A 16,762-nucleotide genomic window follows, 5' to 3' on the forward strand; every position below is an offset into this window, starting at 1 on the left:
ACACGATGTATTGTGTGTAGTATGTCACGTCTTGCTGTTCATCTGAGGTTATACTAAAAAGTGTTATTTTTATATTATGTCATAATGTGTAAAGTCTTAGAAATGAAATACTTCATTCCTTATGTATTTTTATCACGACTGTCTTATTTTTTACTTTGTTGTAATCCCTCCGTTTATTTCTTGGTGTGTGCTCCATGCAGTAGTAATATCAACTTAAACTGAAAGTTTACTGAAAACGTTTTATTTTGGTTTTATTTTTTTAACCGCTGACCGGAAGTTCTGTTTGTGACATCTGCGGAAAACGTTAGCTAACTAGCTAGCTCATAATAATAAGGTGCGAGGCAGGCAAGGGAAGATTACTGTCGCTTTTAAGGGGTTTCGGATCATTTTTAAGAACCAGAAGACAGGAAACAGGGTGGATACGGTCCCGGAGGGCGTGGACACGCGTGTCATTTCTCTTAAAGCTGCCCTTTACGTGCTGCGGAACAAGCAACAAGCTGTGCTCAGACTGAATGGCCGAGGGCTTCTCAGGTAACTAATGTGCAGTTTTAATAACAGTGACTCACAGGAACCTGAAGCAGCCTAAACCGACTCTTAAATCACTCTGAAGTACTGACTTTAGCAGCTTCGCTAACAGTTACACACTCTCTTGCTAGTTGTGTTAGCTGGACAACCTTAAGCAGCCTAAACATAAACTTTTAGCTGACGCAGTTTTCTGTTCACTTGCTCTGGGTTGCTAATGTTAGCTTAGCATCTCCGAGTGATCGTGCAGTTCGTGAATGAGGTAACGACACGTGACAGCCGGGGAACTTTGAAAGGCAATAGCACGCCAGATGATGGTACGCGTTGCTATCCATAAAATCGAGAGCTGTCATGCTAATTTCAAACGCCATAGTTTCATTACTTGTACATATACTGACCTTAAGGTTTTAAATTAAACACAAGAACAGATCGTCCCCATATAGTTAAGGCATAGAGTCTGGGTTTACTCTACTCAACAGAACTCTTGATTTTGGCCATTTGACATACCGAAATGTATTTTAGGGTTTCGTAAACAAAACGGTATTGCAAACCACAAAAAATGGTCATGATAATTTTACACCGGCGGGTGCAAACATTTTTCCACATGCAGGAAAAAAAAATCTGTCTATAACATTATTTGCTCATGGCAAAATGTTATTGCACTCTTTATTTGTCCTATGCAATTTAAAATGTCATCTCATAAGTAAATAGATCACAACGATCCCCGAAATTCTTGCAAAATGACAATAAATGATGTTGTCCTGCCTAGTTTAAAGTTTTAAGTGTTTTTGCTCTAAATATATTTGATGTTGCTCATAACTTGGTTCTGTTTTCTTGTTGCAGACCCACCTGACCTCAATCCAGATCTGACGCAACATCAAACGTCACATCAGCACAAACCCAGAAGAGGCCGACCCAGACACAGCAATGACAGACACCTCAGTAACAACAGTAATGAGACCTGTCATCAGTATGGACCCTTTAATCAGGGCACTAATCCCCCTTTTAGCCATAGATCAAATTATGAAGATCATCATCGTCCTCCTTACCAAGGAGGAGATGAAGGCAGAAGGCGAGGCAGAGGAAGAGGATGGAGAGAAGGGAACAGAGGAGGTTCTGTGCCATGGCGGCAAAGACCTGGAGGTGATCCATACGGTGGCAGCAACAGATACATGAGTGGTGTCCATGCTTTTGCACATCCCATGGGTGGTGCTGATGGACCCAACTGGCGGCGAGGAAGTGCAAACAGGGATACGGAACAAACTAATGAGGACCAGGATGCCCAGGCTAAAAAACCAAGGAAGTTTAGTCAGGAGCAGCGAAAGGGAGAACATAATGGCAGTTGGAAGGAGAACAACACCACAGTGGAGGATCAAAGGAAGAGAGAAGACTCAGAGTCCCAACATGACAATAATCAGAGGAAACACACTGACCCAAAGCGACGGCAAGGACCAATCAAACCACCCAAACAACCATCACAAGAGGAGCCAGGCTCAGAGAAGGGAGCCAGTGGCCAAGATGACTCTGATCAGGGGCGAGCATCTCAGGATTCTGCAGGCAAAGGTGGAAGAGGCTCAGGAGGGAATGCTCCCCTTCAGGCCAGAGGGGGGAGAAGAGCAAACTATCAAAACTACAAACCTGGTCAGAGGAGCTGGAACAAGATGCCAAAGAGCAAAGAGACGCAGACAGGTTTGACTCTTACTTCTGTAAAATGTTGTCTGGCGATCAAATTCCCCAACTTATTTTACATTTCTATCAACGTTTTACATTTTTATATTGTTACAGTTTTGTCAGACACAAAATGTTTAATCAGAATTTATTGATTTTTTTTTTTTTTAGGAAACCTGGTTTCCTAACAAACTAACATAAGTTAGTTCAAATTTCCCCGTATTTTGCTGTTAAGTATTTCATATTCACTATATTTGCAGAAAACATTCCTTTTTGGTTGTTTTTGGAGGATTTTTTTTGTCCCTTTTTAGTAACTCTAGTTCAGTTAGTTTTAATATTGGGCCTGAAACCAATGTTTAATGTTATGTTTTATTGATTATTTTGTTTGTAAAAAGGCCAGAAAATAATTAAAAATGCAAATCAAGCTAAAAAAAAAGCCCAAGCCCATGTTTTATAGTGCTTACTTAGTGTAAAAATCTTAGGATGTTTGGTTGGAAGCAACCTGAATTATTGATGAGTCTGTCAGTGAACTAAAGGACATACGAGCAGAAAGTTTTGGATAAAGCTCTGTGGGTGGAAACGAAGTATTTGTTGCCATCTTCTGAACCTCTGATCTCTTCCTCCGCAGGGTGTCTGATTGAACAGCTGTCGGAGGAGAAATACGAGTGCATGGTGTGCTGTGACGTGATCCGGGTCATGGCGCCGGTGTGGAGCTGTCAGAGCTGCTTCCACGTCTTCCACCTCAACTGCATCAAGAAATGGGCTCGATCGCCAGCCTCACAGGCAGACGGTGCGGCGTGTGAACACAGTGTTTACTCTGTGTGGGAGCATTTTAGTGTAGTCTGTGTACTCAGCATAGCGAGCTCCTAACAGTGGCTGGTACTCGGTGTTCAGGGATGGTCACTGTGACGGTAACTCGTGCAGTGAAATTCCTGCTGCTTCTGCAGTGCATTGTGTTACATTGAAAACGGAGAGGCCAAGTGGATTTCTGTTATTGTTCCCATTATGAATCTGCGCTATACAATACAACACGTCACCTTCTGTCCTTCATCATAGGAAAAAAATATAGAAAAAATGTTTTAAGCTACATTTAAGGCTAAGTGATTTTTACTTTACTGCCACAGATGAAAACAGGATCTGAAAATGTGTGTACTGGGAAAGCACATCCTTCCCAGAGGGTGACCCTTTCATTCAGCGTTATGCAGAAAGGAAAAATGGATGCATGTATGTTAAAGTTCAGCTTTTTTGTATCAGATTCAGCTGAAGGTTGGCGCTGTCCAGCCTGCCAGAATGTTTCAATGAAACACCCGACCTCCTACACTTGCTTCTGTGGTGAGTATTTGTTTAATTCAAGCATAGATATACACCACTGCTGAGAAATGGTGATGAACTTGCTCTCGGGTTAGACGATTTAATGAAATTGTTATCATATCCCACTGACTCCTTCCCAAAGCTTCGTTACGTTAAGTTTGCCACAGAGAGTGATGGGAAGAGTTGTTCCGTTTGTTTCATTGGCAGGTAAAGTGACAAACCCTGAGTGGCAGCGTACTGAGATTCCCCACAGCTGCGGTGACATGTGTGGGAAGAAGAGAAGTGGAGTGGACTGCAACCACCCCTGCAATATGTGAGCCTTAAAAACACAAGAAAGCTGCTTCTAGCTTCAAATTACGTTATTAAAAGACGGTAGGGCTTCAGAAGTTCATCGATAACTTTTAAGAATGTATTTCTTTGTGAGGTTTGCTGTGAAACTGTTTTTATTTGATGCAATTTTTAGGTCTACTTGATGGTACACTGTGGGAGCATAAGCTGTTATATTTTAAGAGACAGATTGCATGTATGGGAGATATTTTATTTAAAGTTCACCCCAAACACTCCCTTTGTGGTCATATTTCTAAAAATACTCTTACTCGCCCCACAGACTCGTGAAGCCTTTGACAGACTGTAGTTTCTGACTGAGCTTGTTATTTCATTGCCAATAAATGTATTTTATCTGCATTTGGGGTTGGGGTCCTTGGTAGCAGATGTAAAATAAAATGGAATTCAATTGCAGACAGATTTTATAGATGACTTCAGTGGCTTCATAAACTAGTAACTCTCACTTTGCAGCCATGTTGTTAATGCTTGTGGACATTTATTTTATTTTTATATATATATATATATATATATATATATATATATATATATATATATATATATATATATATATATATATATATATATATATATAATCTAAATTAATGGGGACTGAGCCATATTTTAAATATGATTCATTACTTGGACTTATTAATGTATTACAAGGCTGGTAAGAATCCTGTCTTACCAGGTTTGGTTAGAGTAACTCGCACACCTGCTGTTCACATTTATACTTCAAACCCGTACGTTAATATGTTCTTTGTCTTCTCAGCTTATGCCACCCTGGACCTTGTCCTCAGTGTCCTGCCTTTGCAACGAAATCCTGCATCTGCGGGAAGACGAGGTACTCGACCTCTGATCACATGTGAATCTGTCTTTTTATCCTTTTGGATTTTACTTTAAATATTTCTTAATTCTAATTAAATTATGTCTCTCAAGTCAACCAGTGCGCTGCGGTCAGGCCACTGTGCTCCAATGTGACAAAGTGTGTGGTGCTGTACTCAACTGTGCTGAACACACCTGTGTGCAGGTGTGCCACAGCGGGACCTGTCAGCCATGCCAGCTGCAAGTTCAGCAGGGTGAGTCTCACTTTGGTGCAGATGAATAGCTGAATTTAGCTTATGGAACATTTTAAATGTAATGAACTCTTTTGCTGTTTTTATGGGCAGTTTGCTTTTGTGGCGTGACCGCACGGGAAGTCTCGTGTGGCACAGATAAAGCAGGATTTGATGGTTCGGGACATTTCTCCTGTGGAAAAATATGTGGGAAGTAAGTCCAACTCTTCAGCACTAATTCTGCCCATCTAAAGCTTTTATTTTGCTCCTATCACAGCCGCGTGTATTTAACTGCTCTTTTCAGGATGCTAAACTGTGAAGCCCACCGGTGTCAGCAGGCATGCCATCGTGGCCCGTGCAAGTCGTGCCCGCGCTCACCAAGCCTGGTGAATACGTGTCCCTGCGGTCAGACGCCGCTGACAAAACTCCTGGAGCTGGGTTACTCTGAGCGACGGAGCTGCTCCGATCCCATCCCCTCCTGCGGGAAGACCTGCAACAAACCCCTGGCCTGCGGCTCGAGTGGTGAGAAGAAGTGCTGTTCTGTCATGTCGAAATACTCATAGCATCAGTTAGAATTAGGAAATGATTCGAGCCTCATTAAGATTGCAAAAACAGGATCTGAAAATGTGTGACAGGTGACGCTTTTCAACAATATGTGCTGTGGCAGGAGAAAACAGGTTCTTTTCTGTCATCTGTTTTAAAGTAATATTGATAAAATGGCGATGAAGCTTTTAAAATCCAGAAGAAAGCCAGAGGAAGTTCAATGAGAAAACGGCAAACATCATGTCACTAAAGCTGAATGAATTCCTTGATCTTTCCCCTGTAAAACATCCTGTTTTTTTTCTTTTTATTCTCAATCTTCAACTGACTTTTGTTTCTAAAAGAAAGCAACTGCTTTCTTCTCTGTGGCCTGTTGTGGTTGTGCAAACAGGATGTACATCATGTTAGGGCTGTTTTTGTTCTTGCAGCCTGACGTGAGATAATGAACTTGTGTTATTTCAGACATCATCCATCTGTGCGAGAAGCTGTGCCACGAGGGCAGCTGTGGGCCCTGCTCTCTGACCTCAACTATCAGGTGCAGATGTGGCTCCAAGACTAAGGTTTGCAGAAATATCAGCAGCTGTGTTTTTTCTCAGTTCCATATTTTTTTTATTTTATTTTGAAGACACTGAAGATTTGAAAGATTTCTCCTTTACTTTCCAGGAGGTCCCATGTGAGAAAATCCAAAAAGAAGGTGAGGTTTTAATAAATATGAGTATAGCCCACCCTGAGCTGCCGTCCTGTGTTTAAATCCTGACTTTTGTCTCTCCAGAGGAGCTCGTCTTCACTTGCGAGAAGCGCTGCAACAAGAAGCGCTCCTGTGGCCGACACAAGTGTGGGGAGCTTTGTTGTGTGGTGAGTGTTCATTGAATCTGGGTCAGTGTTTTCGACTTTATGCTCTCTGTTCTCACACACACATATACATTTATTTTTCTCATTCCCTGACTGGTTCTGACCCCAATATTTTTGTCTCACCCGAACCAACTAACCATTGTTATTGTCCAGAAGAAAGTGTGTGTTAAACATAATAGCTGTTATCTCAATGAAATGCAACCATGTGACACACATGGCTGGTTTAAGTGAGATGGTCAGTGAATTCCCCATCTCGTCCTAAGTCAGAGCTGCACCCATTCAGCTCTCCTTACACACAGAGGTGTGTATGTGACACAGAATCATTGTAAACCAGCAGGATTATGTGACAGGTGCAGCAGGGATGTTACGGATGTTAGTCTGACTTTGTGCCATCTGTAGAAACAAGGTTTGTCTCAGCGGTGGGCAAACCATACCACCAGAAGAGTTATTTTTAAATAGCTCTAGACCCAAAGAGACCTGCATGGAGCATATTTTGCTTTAAAGTGAGTACTTACTTAACCAACGTATTTGTAATGTTTGGTCTGTTCAACTTAATGGTTTTACCTGCTATAACAACCAGCCCAACCCAACTTTGGGATAAAGAGTATGTCTTCTCTTATCTTCTATATTGTTATTGCTGTGTTGCCTTAATTAAGTATAAATTAGCCAATCAACATTATTAGTAATTGTAATGTTTTTTTGTTTTGTTTTTTTACCACATGTGAACAGCGGTGTGGCCCCACTTATATCTTAAGTGGGCTGCACCAGTGAAACCTCCTTTTTGTCAGTGTAAAGAACTTTAACGACAAATTTAATCCCTGAGATATTTTTAATATCAGAAAAAGAAGCCAATTTCAAAACTGCAAATGGTGCCAAGCGGGCCATGTTTTAATCTTAGGCGGGCAGATTCTGACTCCCGGGTCCTAATGTTTGACACTCGTGCCCTAGGGAGTCATTAAATGCATATTAATTTCACACTGACTGCAATCGTCAGCTGATAGCAGCCAGTCTGTATTTGATTTATGCATAATTTAGCTTTTTAGTTAACAATTCTTAATTAGATTGAGGGTCTGGCAAATGCAAAGCCGGCAGGAAACATCTCGACACACTCGCTGCCTTTATACAGTCACGGCAAGCACTACAGGAATGACTTGCTGTGTAATTGTCCAACAACATCCAGCTGACAGACGAGCAGTGAGGAGAAACAGCCAGAATAAACAGTAATAAAGGAAATGGGTGGACATTAGTAAGAAGGAAAGAATAGTGAGGATATGTTACTGGGTTGGGATATGACTGAATTTGAAAGCTGACTTGCTTTGTAGCTCTTAATTACTTTGCATCATGCGGGGGTGACTCTACATTTAAATTTCAGCTTGCAGCAGCCTTCTGATAAGAGTGTTTTTTGAAGCGCGTGAGGTGATGTTAATGTTTTTGTCCGTGTGTTTTCAGAGCGTGGAGCACAAGTGCTCCATGATCTGCGGCTACAAGCTCAACTGTGGCCTCCACCGCTGCCAGGAGCCTTGTCACCGTGGAAACTGTGAACCCTGCTGGCAGTCCAGTGAGTATCGAGTTCACGAGCCAAGTCTCTGAAGTACCACAGATTTATTCTGTCTCACTAATTTGAAGCTTTAGCTGTATTTTGCTTGGCGTTAAGATGCCACGAGTGTGTCACGAGTCCCACTGGGTTTTTAGGTTTTGATGAGCTGACGTGTCACTGCGGGTCCACGGTGCTGTATCCACCCATCCCCTGTGGAACGAAGCCACCCGAGTGCAAAAACGTGTGCACGAGAAGACACGAGTGTGACCACCCAGGTGGGATTTAGCTGTAGCTCCTTACATCAGGATTATTGTAGTTTGTGTGCTTCCCAGTTAGATTTGAAAATGTTCAGTTTTAGTTCAGTTTTCTTTAGTTTCAGTGACTCAGTCTCAGTAAACATGGCCATCAAAGACTCATTTGTATGTTTTAGATAGTTTTAGTTTAGATAACCTCGGTTCACACAGCAGCTGTATCGAATAACTGTTAATATGCTCCTGACATTTGCCTCTGATTTAGTGTTTCACAACTGCCACAGTGAGGAGAAATGTCCTCCCTGCACTTACCTCACGCAGAAATGGTGCATGGGAAAGCACGAGGTAATGTTCCCCGAGCCCACTGATGGCACGACTTGTTTCCTGTTTTTGTTCTTGCAACTGAAGCGACACCCTTTTCTCTGACTCACAGCAACGCAGCAACATCCCGTGTCATCTCCAAGACATTTCTTGTGGCCTAATGTGTAATAAAACGTTGCCCTGCGAGACGCACCGCTGCAAACGCATCTGTCACCGGGGAGAGTGCCTGCCAGAAGGCGGCTGCCAGCAGCCCTGCACGCTGCCTCGTCCAGACTGCGGCCACCCGTGCGCTGCTCCCTGTCATAAAGGCAGCAGCTGTCCACGCACCACCTGCACTGCCAAGGTACAGAGCAGTGCCACTGAGAACAGCTGGACTTCCAGTGGCTCAAAAACAGGTTACAGAGTTTGTACAGATGTTCTCTGTCACATCAGGGCTTGGGTTTTTCAGCACATTTTCCCACCATCAAAAGTCCCTCCTCTCTCTAATAACTTATTTCCCTCATGCAAATGTTTAGTGAATAAATTCAGTGTCACATCTGCTCAATAGTCCAGCTGTGAACCCGCTGTTTTTGCATGAAGGCTGAGGACATGTGGCGCGGTGCTGTGTAACTGTCATAAATGGTTAACTTGGAACAAATAATAACACATCAGTGGCAGGCTTCAGACTCCAGAGGGAGGCCATTCACAGCTGCACGAATTCTTCGTGTGAACTGACCTGACCTTTTTTAATTTGCGTATTTGTGCTCTTACAGAAACACTTCTTCTCCAGGGAGGAGAAATCTAATCCTTTGTGTCGTTCGCAGGTTGCGGTACAGTGTGAGTGCGGTCGTAGAAAGGAAACCGTGGCCTGTGCAGAAGCAGCCAATTCATACCAGAGGTCAGCTCTGCTCCCATGTGTTCAGCTTTTTTTTTGTGTTTTATTCTAGACCTCGTTTGGCATTTCTCTTTTTGGCGACATATATATTCTGTTATAGCTGTGAAAAAACCCCTCAGTCTTCAGGCTCCTGTAAAAGCTCAGATTCAAGGAGTTCAGTGTTTTTTGAGGAGCAGCCAATCAGAAGAAAGCTGGCTTAAAGTCAGAGGAGTGTTAAAGAGCTCGTTTCAGACAGTGGATGAGCTGAAGGGCACCACCATGGCCCAGTTTAATAATAAGTAAAGATTATATTAGACTGTGAATGATGCAAAGCTACTAATGTAGCATCTAGGAATAAAATTAGAATTTGAAACGAGCAACATTTATCCGATATTTTTGGTTTTGTTGTGCAGGTATGCTGCCATTGCCATGGCCAGTAAGCTTTCGGACATGCAGCTCGGTGACTCCATGGATATCGGCCCGCTGATCTCTAAGAAAGAGCTGAAACAGACGAGGTAGAGTGGTGCAGGGAATTAATGATTTAAAGCTCGAACCAGAGGTGTCAAACTCAAGATGTGAAACATTTGCTGAACAGGATGTTCGAGCTTAATTATTTCAAGATTATTTGAACAACAGGCGAGTCCTTATGTGTGATGGCCAAGATGCAGCTCTTGTTTGAAAGTAATTATGTAAATAATTTCCTGGAGAGGGCCAGATTTCGTTCTTTAATCCATTCAGTGGATTACTTTGAACTGCAGCTGAGGTGTGAAAAGCAGTCATCCTAGAAATGCGATGCTTTCTCAGGCTCGAGTGCGATCAAGAGTGCGCCACTTTGGAGAGGAACAGGCGCTTGGCGGAGGCGTTGCAGATCGACTCGTCTTCTGACCCCTTCAACGTTCGCTCCACCTCTGCGTACAGCGACAGCCTCAAAGACGACGCCAGGTCTGATATCTGTTTTACTCCACGGTGACGGTTATGTGACGCCATGTTTGGGTTAATATTCAAAGTCAGAGGGAGCGCTGCACTGAAACTGCAACTCTGCTCTGCTTGCGTTTCAGAAAAGACCTGAAGTTTGTCACAGAGGTGGAAGAGGAGATCAACAATCTTGTAGAGCTTGCTAATAAGGTACGATCTGTATTTGAGTCTCCTTTTCCTGTTTAGGGGTGAGGTGTTATTTAAGAGCTCTAATGTGATGTAATGCTCCATCTGGTGGAGAATCTGGGAGACTGCTGTAGTCCCAAGTTTTTAGTGGTGAAGCATTTTACTGAGTCACTCGCATTAGTCAGTATATTTGCATTCAAGTCAGTGCAGCATTTGTACATAATTACCCCATAAAATATTTTGTTTTAAACTGAACTTTAACCCTAAGTTTTTAAATTTTTGAAACTTTAATGATCATTAATATAACATGTATATCATGTTCTTTCTAGTTAGTTAATGTCATTTGCTCCGTTTAGCCACGATTTCTTTATATTTTTGTTGTTTACTGCTAAGGGATATAATTAGTAAAACAGCTGGGCTTTAAGCTTAATGTGAGAAATACCTTATTTATCCCAAACTTTGGTAAAAAGCTGTTAGAGCAGCCAAAACATTAAACACAGACTCTAGCTTAAATAAAGTGGAGTAGACGAATAAAATAAAATGGCATGATGTAACAAAATACCTCAATGTACAAACTACAGAGAAGAGAGGAGATAAATTTAAGAAAAGGGAAAAGATAATATGAAATTTAAAAATAGAAGTTTTAATTTGATAAGGTAAAATGTATAAAATAGAGTAAAACACTGTATAATGCATATGGAGCACTTAATAAGTAAACCTTTAATGAAGGTTAAACATAAAAACATAATAATAATAAAAGAAATCAATAAATGGATTAAGTACAATAAGTCTAAAAATAATATATGATGATTTAAAATAAACATGTAAATAAAATGCAAGAAAAGGTCAAAATTAGGAAGAATCTCAATAAAATTCAGTGACATGCTATATAAAAAGTTTCGTAAAATACAGTAGGGGGCTTAGTATTAAAAAATTAAAAGAAAATGAAGGTTTAAAAAGTAAAACTATTAAAATACAAAAATATGTTATGTTTAAAGTGGCTCTGTTGAGCACACGAGCTCAGTATTGTTGCTTGCCATTTGAAGCGGAAAGTCTGGATTTTTATGGAATGGCTCCTCAAGTCGGATTTCCAACTCAGGAAGTTGGAGAACCCCCACCAACCCCGACTTCACAATCCAAGATGGCAGCAGTGTGTAAATATCAGTAAAAGTGTAAAACCTAGGAGGCAGTAGTAGGTAATGTGTACTATCACAGTGTTTGTGTATTTGTGACTTGCTAAATAAGCTGAGCACTGAGCGCGCGCGCTCCATCCAGAGCTGCAGCCGGTGTTTAAACGGCTTTATCACGAGTGATGGATGAATGGCTCTGGTTTGTTACGGAGCAAAACAAAAAACTTTTCTTTTATTTATTACAAATGATTGATTATTACTTTTATTACTATCATTTCTGATCCGCATGGAGTCATTAAACTTGGTGTCAGCCCGAGGTGGAGACAGTGGCCCCTTACGGCTGTGTCACTAACAGCTTATTTAGCTTCATTATTTTGTGCCCCAGTTGTTGTATTTTCAGCTCTTTTGTCACAGTTTCCAAGCTCAAATAAGCGAGTAGGAGACTTCTCGGGCAGATGGAAACGTCTCCACGTATTTATTTATTTCTTCCAGTCCTCTGTGATTCACCGAGGCTCTCTGAGAGACCGACATTACTGCTTTGATTTCTTTTCCAAAGGACTTGTTTATTACTTAGCTGAGCCTCTTTTTGGAACGACGGGTCATGAATGAAACCTTTTTCTTCCCGGGAGTCAGCTTAGTGAAATGTTTTATCTTATTTTCTCAAGGCATGTTGTGCTGACTTCACTGATTTCATTTTTTGGGCTCTTTCTTCCCTAAAAAAACGAGTTATTAAATCTACTCCTCTGCTTAAATTTTGCTAAAATCCCCTCCAACAGCCCTCTGGCAAAGAAAGCGATTCAGTTTTGTACCAGCTGTTGTTCTCTTTTACTCTGAAAAGTCAGGTCAAATGTGCCTACTGACCCGTCTATATAAAATAGGCCACGCGTGCACTACAAGCTCAAAAGTACATGGACGCTTCAACTCGTATGTATAGACATTAAGCTGCTGCTGTAACAGCCTCCACTCTTCTCCCTAAACCTTTCACATGATTTTTTTGGGACCTGCCTGCAGGGATTTGCTCCCATTCAGCCACAGAAACATCAGATAGGGCAGCACAGATGTTGACAGACATGAACTGGATCACAGGCCAGTTCATCCCAAAGGTTTTGGATCTAAGCCCCCCACCAAATTTAAAAGAAAACAAACACATTTCTTTATGGACGTGACTTTTGGGCGTGAAACAGTCACGTTGAACCAGGAGGATCCCAAACAGTGAGGACAAGGCTGAAAGTATTTATGAAAGTGATAGATTTGTATCACTTCATACCAGAGGTCAGCTCACAAAACGTGATTTGTACTCACGTTTGTAGTTTGGAGCAAAGTTATTATAGTAAAGTTATATTAAAACAAAATAAAAAGTTTGTTGTCCTCAAATAAGCAAATAAAATAAAAAGTAGTGTTTGCTAAAAAAAATAAAATAACAATGAGATAATACTTGAAAAAGTGATTTTAAAAAAAGCAAAACAAGTATTTTTATTTTGTGATTTTATTTATTTATACAAAAACAGACATTAAAAGTTAGCATTGTTTTTAAGATGCATTATATCAACACAAATATAAAAAACAGAAATAAAACAGAAAACGGCATGTACAGTAAAATGGAAACATTGAAGGATGATGATAGTAATAAGACCCATTCCAATGATCAGATGTGTTTTTATTCCCGGTGGCAAAGTGTTTCAAATTTGTGGACCTTTAATTTTAAAAGAGGACCGACCAAATGTTCTTTTACATTTGGTAACATACAATCTCATTAAATGCTCCCCTTGTGGTTGCAGCTTTACCTGCTAGAGTGACTGAATTGGGGCCATTTAAAAGCCAAGAAAACATGAAAAATCCAAGCGCAGGATGTTTCGCAGCTGGACAGATGTGTTAATGATGTGCTACCCTGTTAGCGAAGCTGCTCCACTGCCTGTCCGGTAAGCGGTGCAGAGAGTAGTCGGGGTTATCGATGATAGATGACGGTTTGTTCAGCGACATCCTCGCCACCTCTGATTCAACAGCTTGCAGCCAATCGCAGAGCCAGCCTTCCCGATCAGTTAATTCAGTCTGCTCGTGATATCAGCAGACCACAGCAAAGTACGCTGAGCTCCCCACAATCGTTATGAAATGGAGCCTGTTAATCCCCTTCTTGTGTACAGCCTGTGCAGGAAATGTCCTTAACTAAACACAACCAGCCCGAGGAGACTGTGGTGCATGTGAACATCATGTTTGTTGAGACTAGTGTGTCTGTGGGACTGTGAGTCAGCTGCCTTCACTGTGTCTGGACTCTTATACCTGAAGCACTTGCATTTTGCTCCTGAAACACAGACTCCCTGCTTATTAATTCTCAGTTTTGTACATGTAGTACACTGAAACATGCAGGCATCTCTCTGTTCATAAATGCATACTTTCATAGCAGCGTTTGGTTATGCACTATAGATGAAAATATTGGGGGGGAATTTTCCACAGTCGTTAAAAAACAGATTGAGCCGACCGGATGAGCCTGAGAGAGCCTGCTCCAAAAGCACCGTCACCCCTGGATTTCAAAGAAGAGTGTGGAGCATTTAAAAGACCCTGATCACATGATCAGACCAGGCTATTATAGACTGCTATTATAAGGTCACAGCGGGTCCATTATGTAGCTAGTTGTGTAGGGCTTTATATGCAATTAATAAAATCACATGATTAGAGAGGCTGACTGCTGTGGTAAGGTCTCAGCAGGTCATCAGCTGGCACTGAGGTTAGAAGAGGCAGGAAATGGAGGGTGGAGAAAAGCGGTGGAGGTGGTGGAAACGCACTTGAGACAAAAGGCACTGGTGGTCACCGTGGTGATGGGTACACAAGGTCTGGGCTTGTTCCCAAAGAGCCAGGTCTGGTCAGAAAGGTCCAATGCAACAGAGCCATGAAATAAAGTCCAAGCAGGTGTAGAGGTGGAGAACGTGAGCAGTGGTGGAGCTCTGATAGCAAGGAGCATGGACAAGATGGGAGGGGACCCTCCAGCGCAGGGTCACCTGGGCACACTTCCTGTCCAACTTGGCTCTGGACAAGTTTCCGTCTTCTCTGCAGCTGCCCAAAGGCTCTGACAGACAGCCGCTATCTGTGGCATTACGACCAGGTGCTGAAGGCGGTGGCTAAGAGTTTTAGCTTCAGCCATCAGCACCAGCAAACACCATCATGCTTTAAAGAAGACTATATCCTTTGTGAAACCTGCTGTTTTCCTGTTTCTTTACTCTTTGCCGCTTAACTACTCACACTCGCTCTCTCTATTTTCTCGGCCGTCTTCAGCAGACAGTTCAACTTTTTCACCTGTTTTCAACTCATGATTTCCACTACACGGCATTTTCCCAGGAAATGTAACTTTTTCTAGTCTCACAATAAATGTTTGATTTTTGCAGTGAATGAAAGAAGCTTCGAAATGTGAGATTTTAAAAATTCAAATGCTACCAAGGTTCTTAGCAGGAGATATATTTCTTTAATTAACAGGGATAGCGCCTGTTAATGGACATCAGAAACTATAAGATGTGAACGGGCTAGACTGAAGCAAAACTGCTCCCAGCCCAGGTCAGATCAGACTTCAGTGAACAAATATGTACAGGAACACAACAAAAACGTCACACAGAAGTGAGTTATAAGTGGTCGCAGACCTGCTCTTTACTGCTATTGGTAATAATGACGGTGAGGGGGTCGATATAAGGACTAACATACACAGACATACCACTAAAAATAAACCCCAAAACTAAATTAAGCGCCAGATTAGACTTTTCTTTGTTTGCCTCGTTTCTGTCTTGTGACACTTAAAACAAAGCAGTGTTATTTAAGGCCTGAAGAAGAGATAAGAAACCAAAACAACAATCAAAGAAAGTCTGGTAAAATAAAAAAAATCTGTATTTGTGATTCTTCCCTGTCATCTTGTGACTGCAGACTTGAGCTGCGACCTTTTAGAGGTGCCCGACATCACCACGAATGCGGCTTTGTAGCTGAAATGCAACTAAACATGCGAAAAGCGAGCATGACCGTAGCCTTATGAAGCATCCGTTTCTGCAGGGAAAGCAGTCGAAGAGGAGCCACTGTTTCCCGCCGATGAACCGAGAGCATCGGAAGATCATCCACGAGCTGGCCGAGGTCTACGGCGTGGAGAGCGTGAGCTACGATAACGAGCCCAAACGCAACGTGGTCATCACGGCTCACAAGTGAGAGCGCGACTAAATATACGAGCGCCGTTATCATAGATGAGAAATGCGGTAATCGTGGAGTCGAGGATGTGCCTGTGTATCTTGTTTTGTTTTGTTTTTCTCGCCCAGGGGGAAGTCGGCCTGCCCGAACTCAACCCTGACTTCACTGATAGAGCGAGAGACAGCTGCACGGGCTCCTCCTCCCATCGCTCATATCAAACAGCACAGCAGCAAGTAAGTGTTAATCTGTGGTTAGAGAGACTCTTCTATACGACTCCAAAAATGTCCTTAAACAACACTCGGAGACGGACTGTCTTACTTTCATGCTGCTGTTTGTTAGTGTCTTTCGCTGCCTGCTTGTGATTCTTCTTTTTGTGTTTTCTCATCAATTAATCTCCTGCCAGGTCTGCCGGTGGAAGCACCTGGTCGAAGATGGTTAAAGAAGAGCCCGCGATCGATTATTTTGACGTCCAGGACTGAAAGTAAAAACAAATCTTCTGCCAAAAAGTCCAAAACTCGTTTCATTTGCATTCATCTGAGACCAATAATCATAATTTCTCTGGCTTCTTGTTGATAAAAAATAAATGTTTGGAAATATTTCAAAGCTGCAATGGTCTCTGGGGAACTCTCACTCTTGTTATATGTGGGAGGATGAATTGAGCCCTTGAATTTTGACATTAAAGTCCATGAAGACTTTCCCTGTTTGAAAAGCTCCTGCGTGTTTTCTTTGCCTCCCTGGTATGCGTTTTAATAAAAAGCGAATTCTTCCCTATTTAATGGGTGCAGATGTTGATATGAAATTTAATACATCGGCTCCAGAATATCTCCGATGTCCACATTAGGTGCTCTATCGCTTACTCAGGGTTAAGTCTGTATGGCAGGGATGTGTTGTTGTTCTTTCTGCAAGGCTTCAGGAGGGCGGGTGGGTAAGAGTCAGTGGGCTGCATTGCATAAAGAAAGCTTTGCTCCAAACACAACTATGACCCAGATGTGGCGCTGCACTTTGTGAAAACTCTTCCTGGGTAAAACGTGAAGGCACTCGGAGGTCGAGCTGATGCAGCAGGATGTGTGTCGTAGATGAGATGAGAGCGTCGATCCTGTTCTCCAGCTAATGGACTGTTTCACCCACTGCTGCGGCCTGTGAGG

At 42.1% G+C, this 16,762-nt stretch overlaps 1 protein-coding gene across 2 annotated transcripts; it reads left to right on the forward strand.

Annotated features, from left to right (window-relative positions):
* Nucleotides 1-261: 261 nt before the first annotated feature.
* nfx1 (nuclear transcription factor, X-box binding 1) lies at nt 262-16,326 on the forward strand. Of its 2 annotated transcripts, none has more exons than XR_013911472.1 (23): nt 262-531; nt 1,366-2,211; nt 2,819-2,980; nt 3,445-3,522; nt 3,709-3,814; nt 4,595-4,666; nt 4,762-4,901; nt 4,992-5,091; nt 5,182-5,399; nt 5,880-5,977; nt 6,081-6,111; nt 6,190-6,272; nt 7,719-7,827; nt 7,962-8,081; nt 8,323-8,402; nt 8,491-8,721; nt 9,182-9,255; nt 9,645-9,746; nt 10,036-10,173; nt 10,290-10,356; nt 15,366-15,634; nt 15,746-15,850; nt 16,021-16,326. XR_013911472.1 is itself a non-coding variant. In XM_026179899.2 (23 exons), the coding sequence occupies exons 1-23, from the start codon at nt 513-515 to the stop codon at nt 16,094-16,096; spliced, it is 3,201 nt and encodes a 1,066-aa protein (XP_026035684.2). In that variant the 5' UTR covers nt 262-512; the 3' UTR covers nt 16,097-16,326. The 2 variants fall into 2 exon arrangements, 1 of the variants encoding a protein (XP_026035684.2); XM_026179899.2 differs by having other exon boundaries at nt 15,489-15,634.
* Nucleotides 16,327-16,762: the final 436 nt, after the last annotated feature.

This window comes from Astatotilapia calliptera, chromosome 9 (assembly GCF_964374335.1).
Source record: "Astatotilapia calliptera chromosome 9, fAstCal68.1, whole genome shotgun sequence".
NCBI classification, from domain to species: Eukaryota; Metazoa; Chordata; class Actinopteri; order Cichliformes; family Cichlidae; genus Astatotilapia; species Astatotilapia calliptera.

Bases quoted from the DNA above. Each gene is read 5' to 3' on its own strand.
- nfx1 (XM_026179899.2), top strand. The intron at 4,667-4,761 runs GTACTCGACCTC...ATGTCTCTCAAG, and splicing joins TGCATCTGCGGGAAGACGAG to TCAACCAGTGCGCTGCGGTC. The intron at 9,256-9,644 runs GTCAGCTCTGCT...TTTGTTGTGCAG, and splicing joins GCAGCCAATTCATACCAGAG to GTATGCTGCCATTGCCATGG.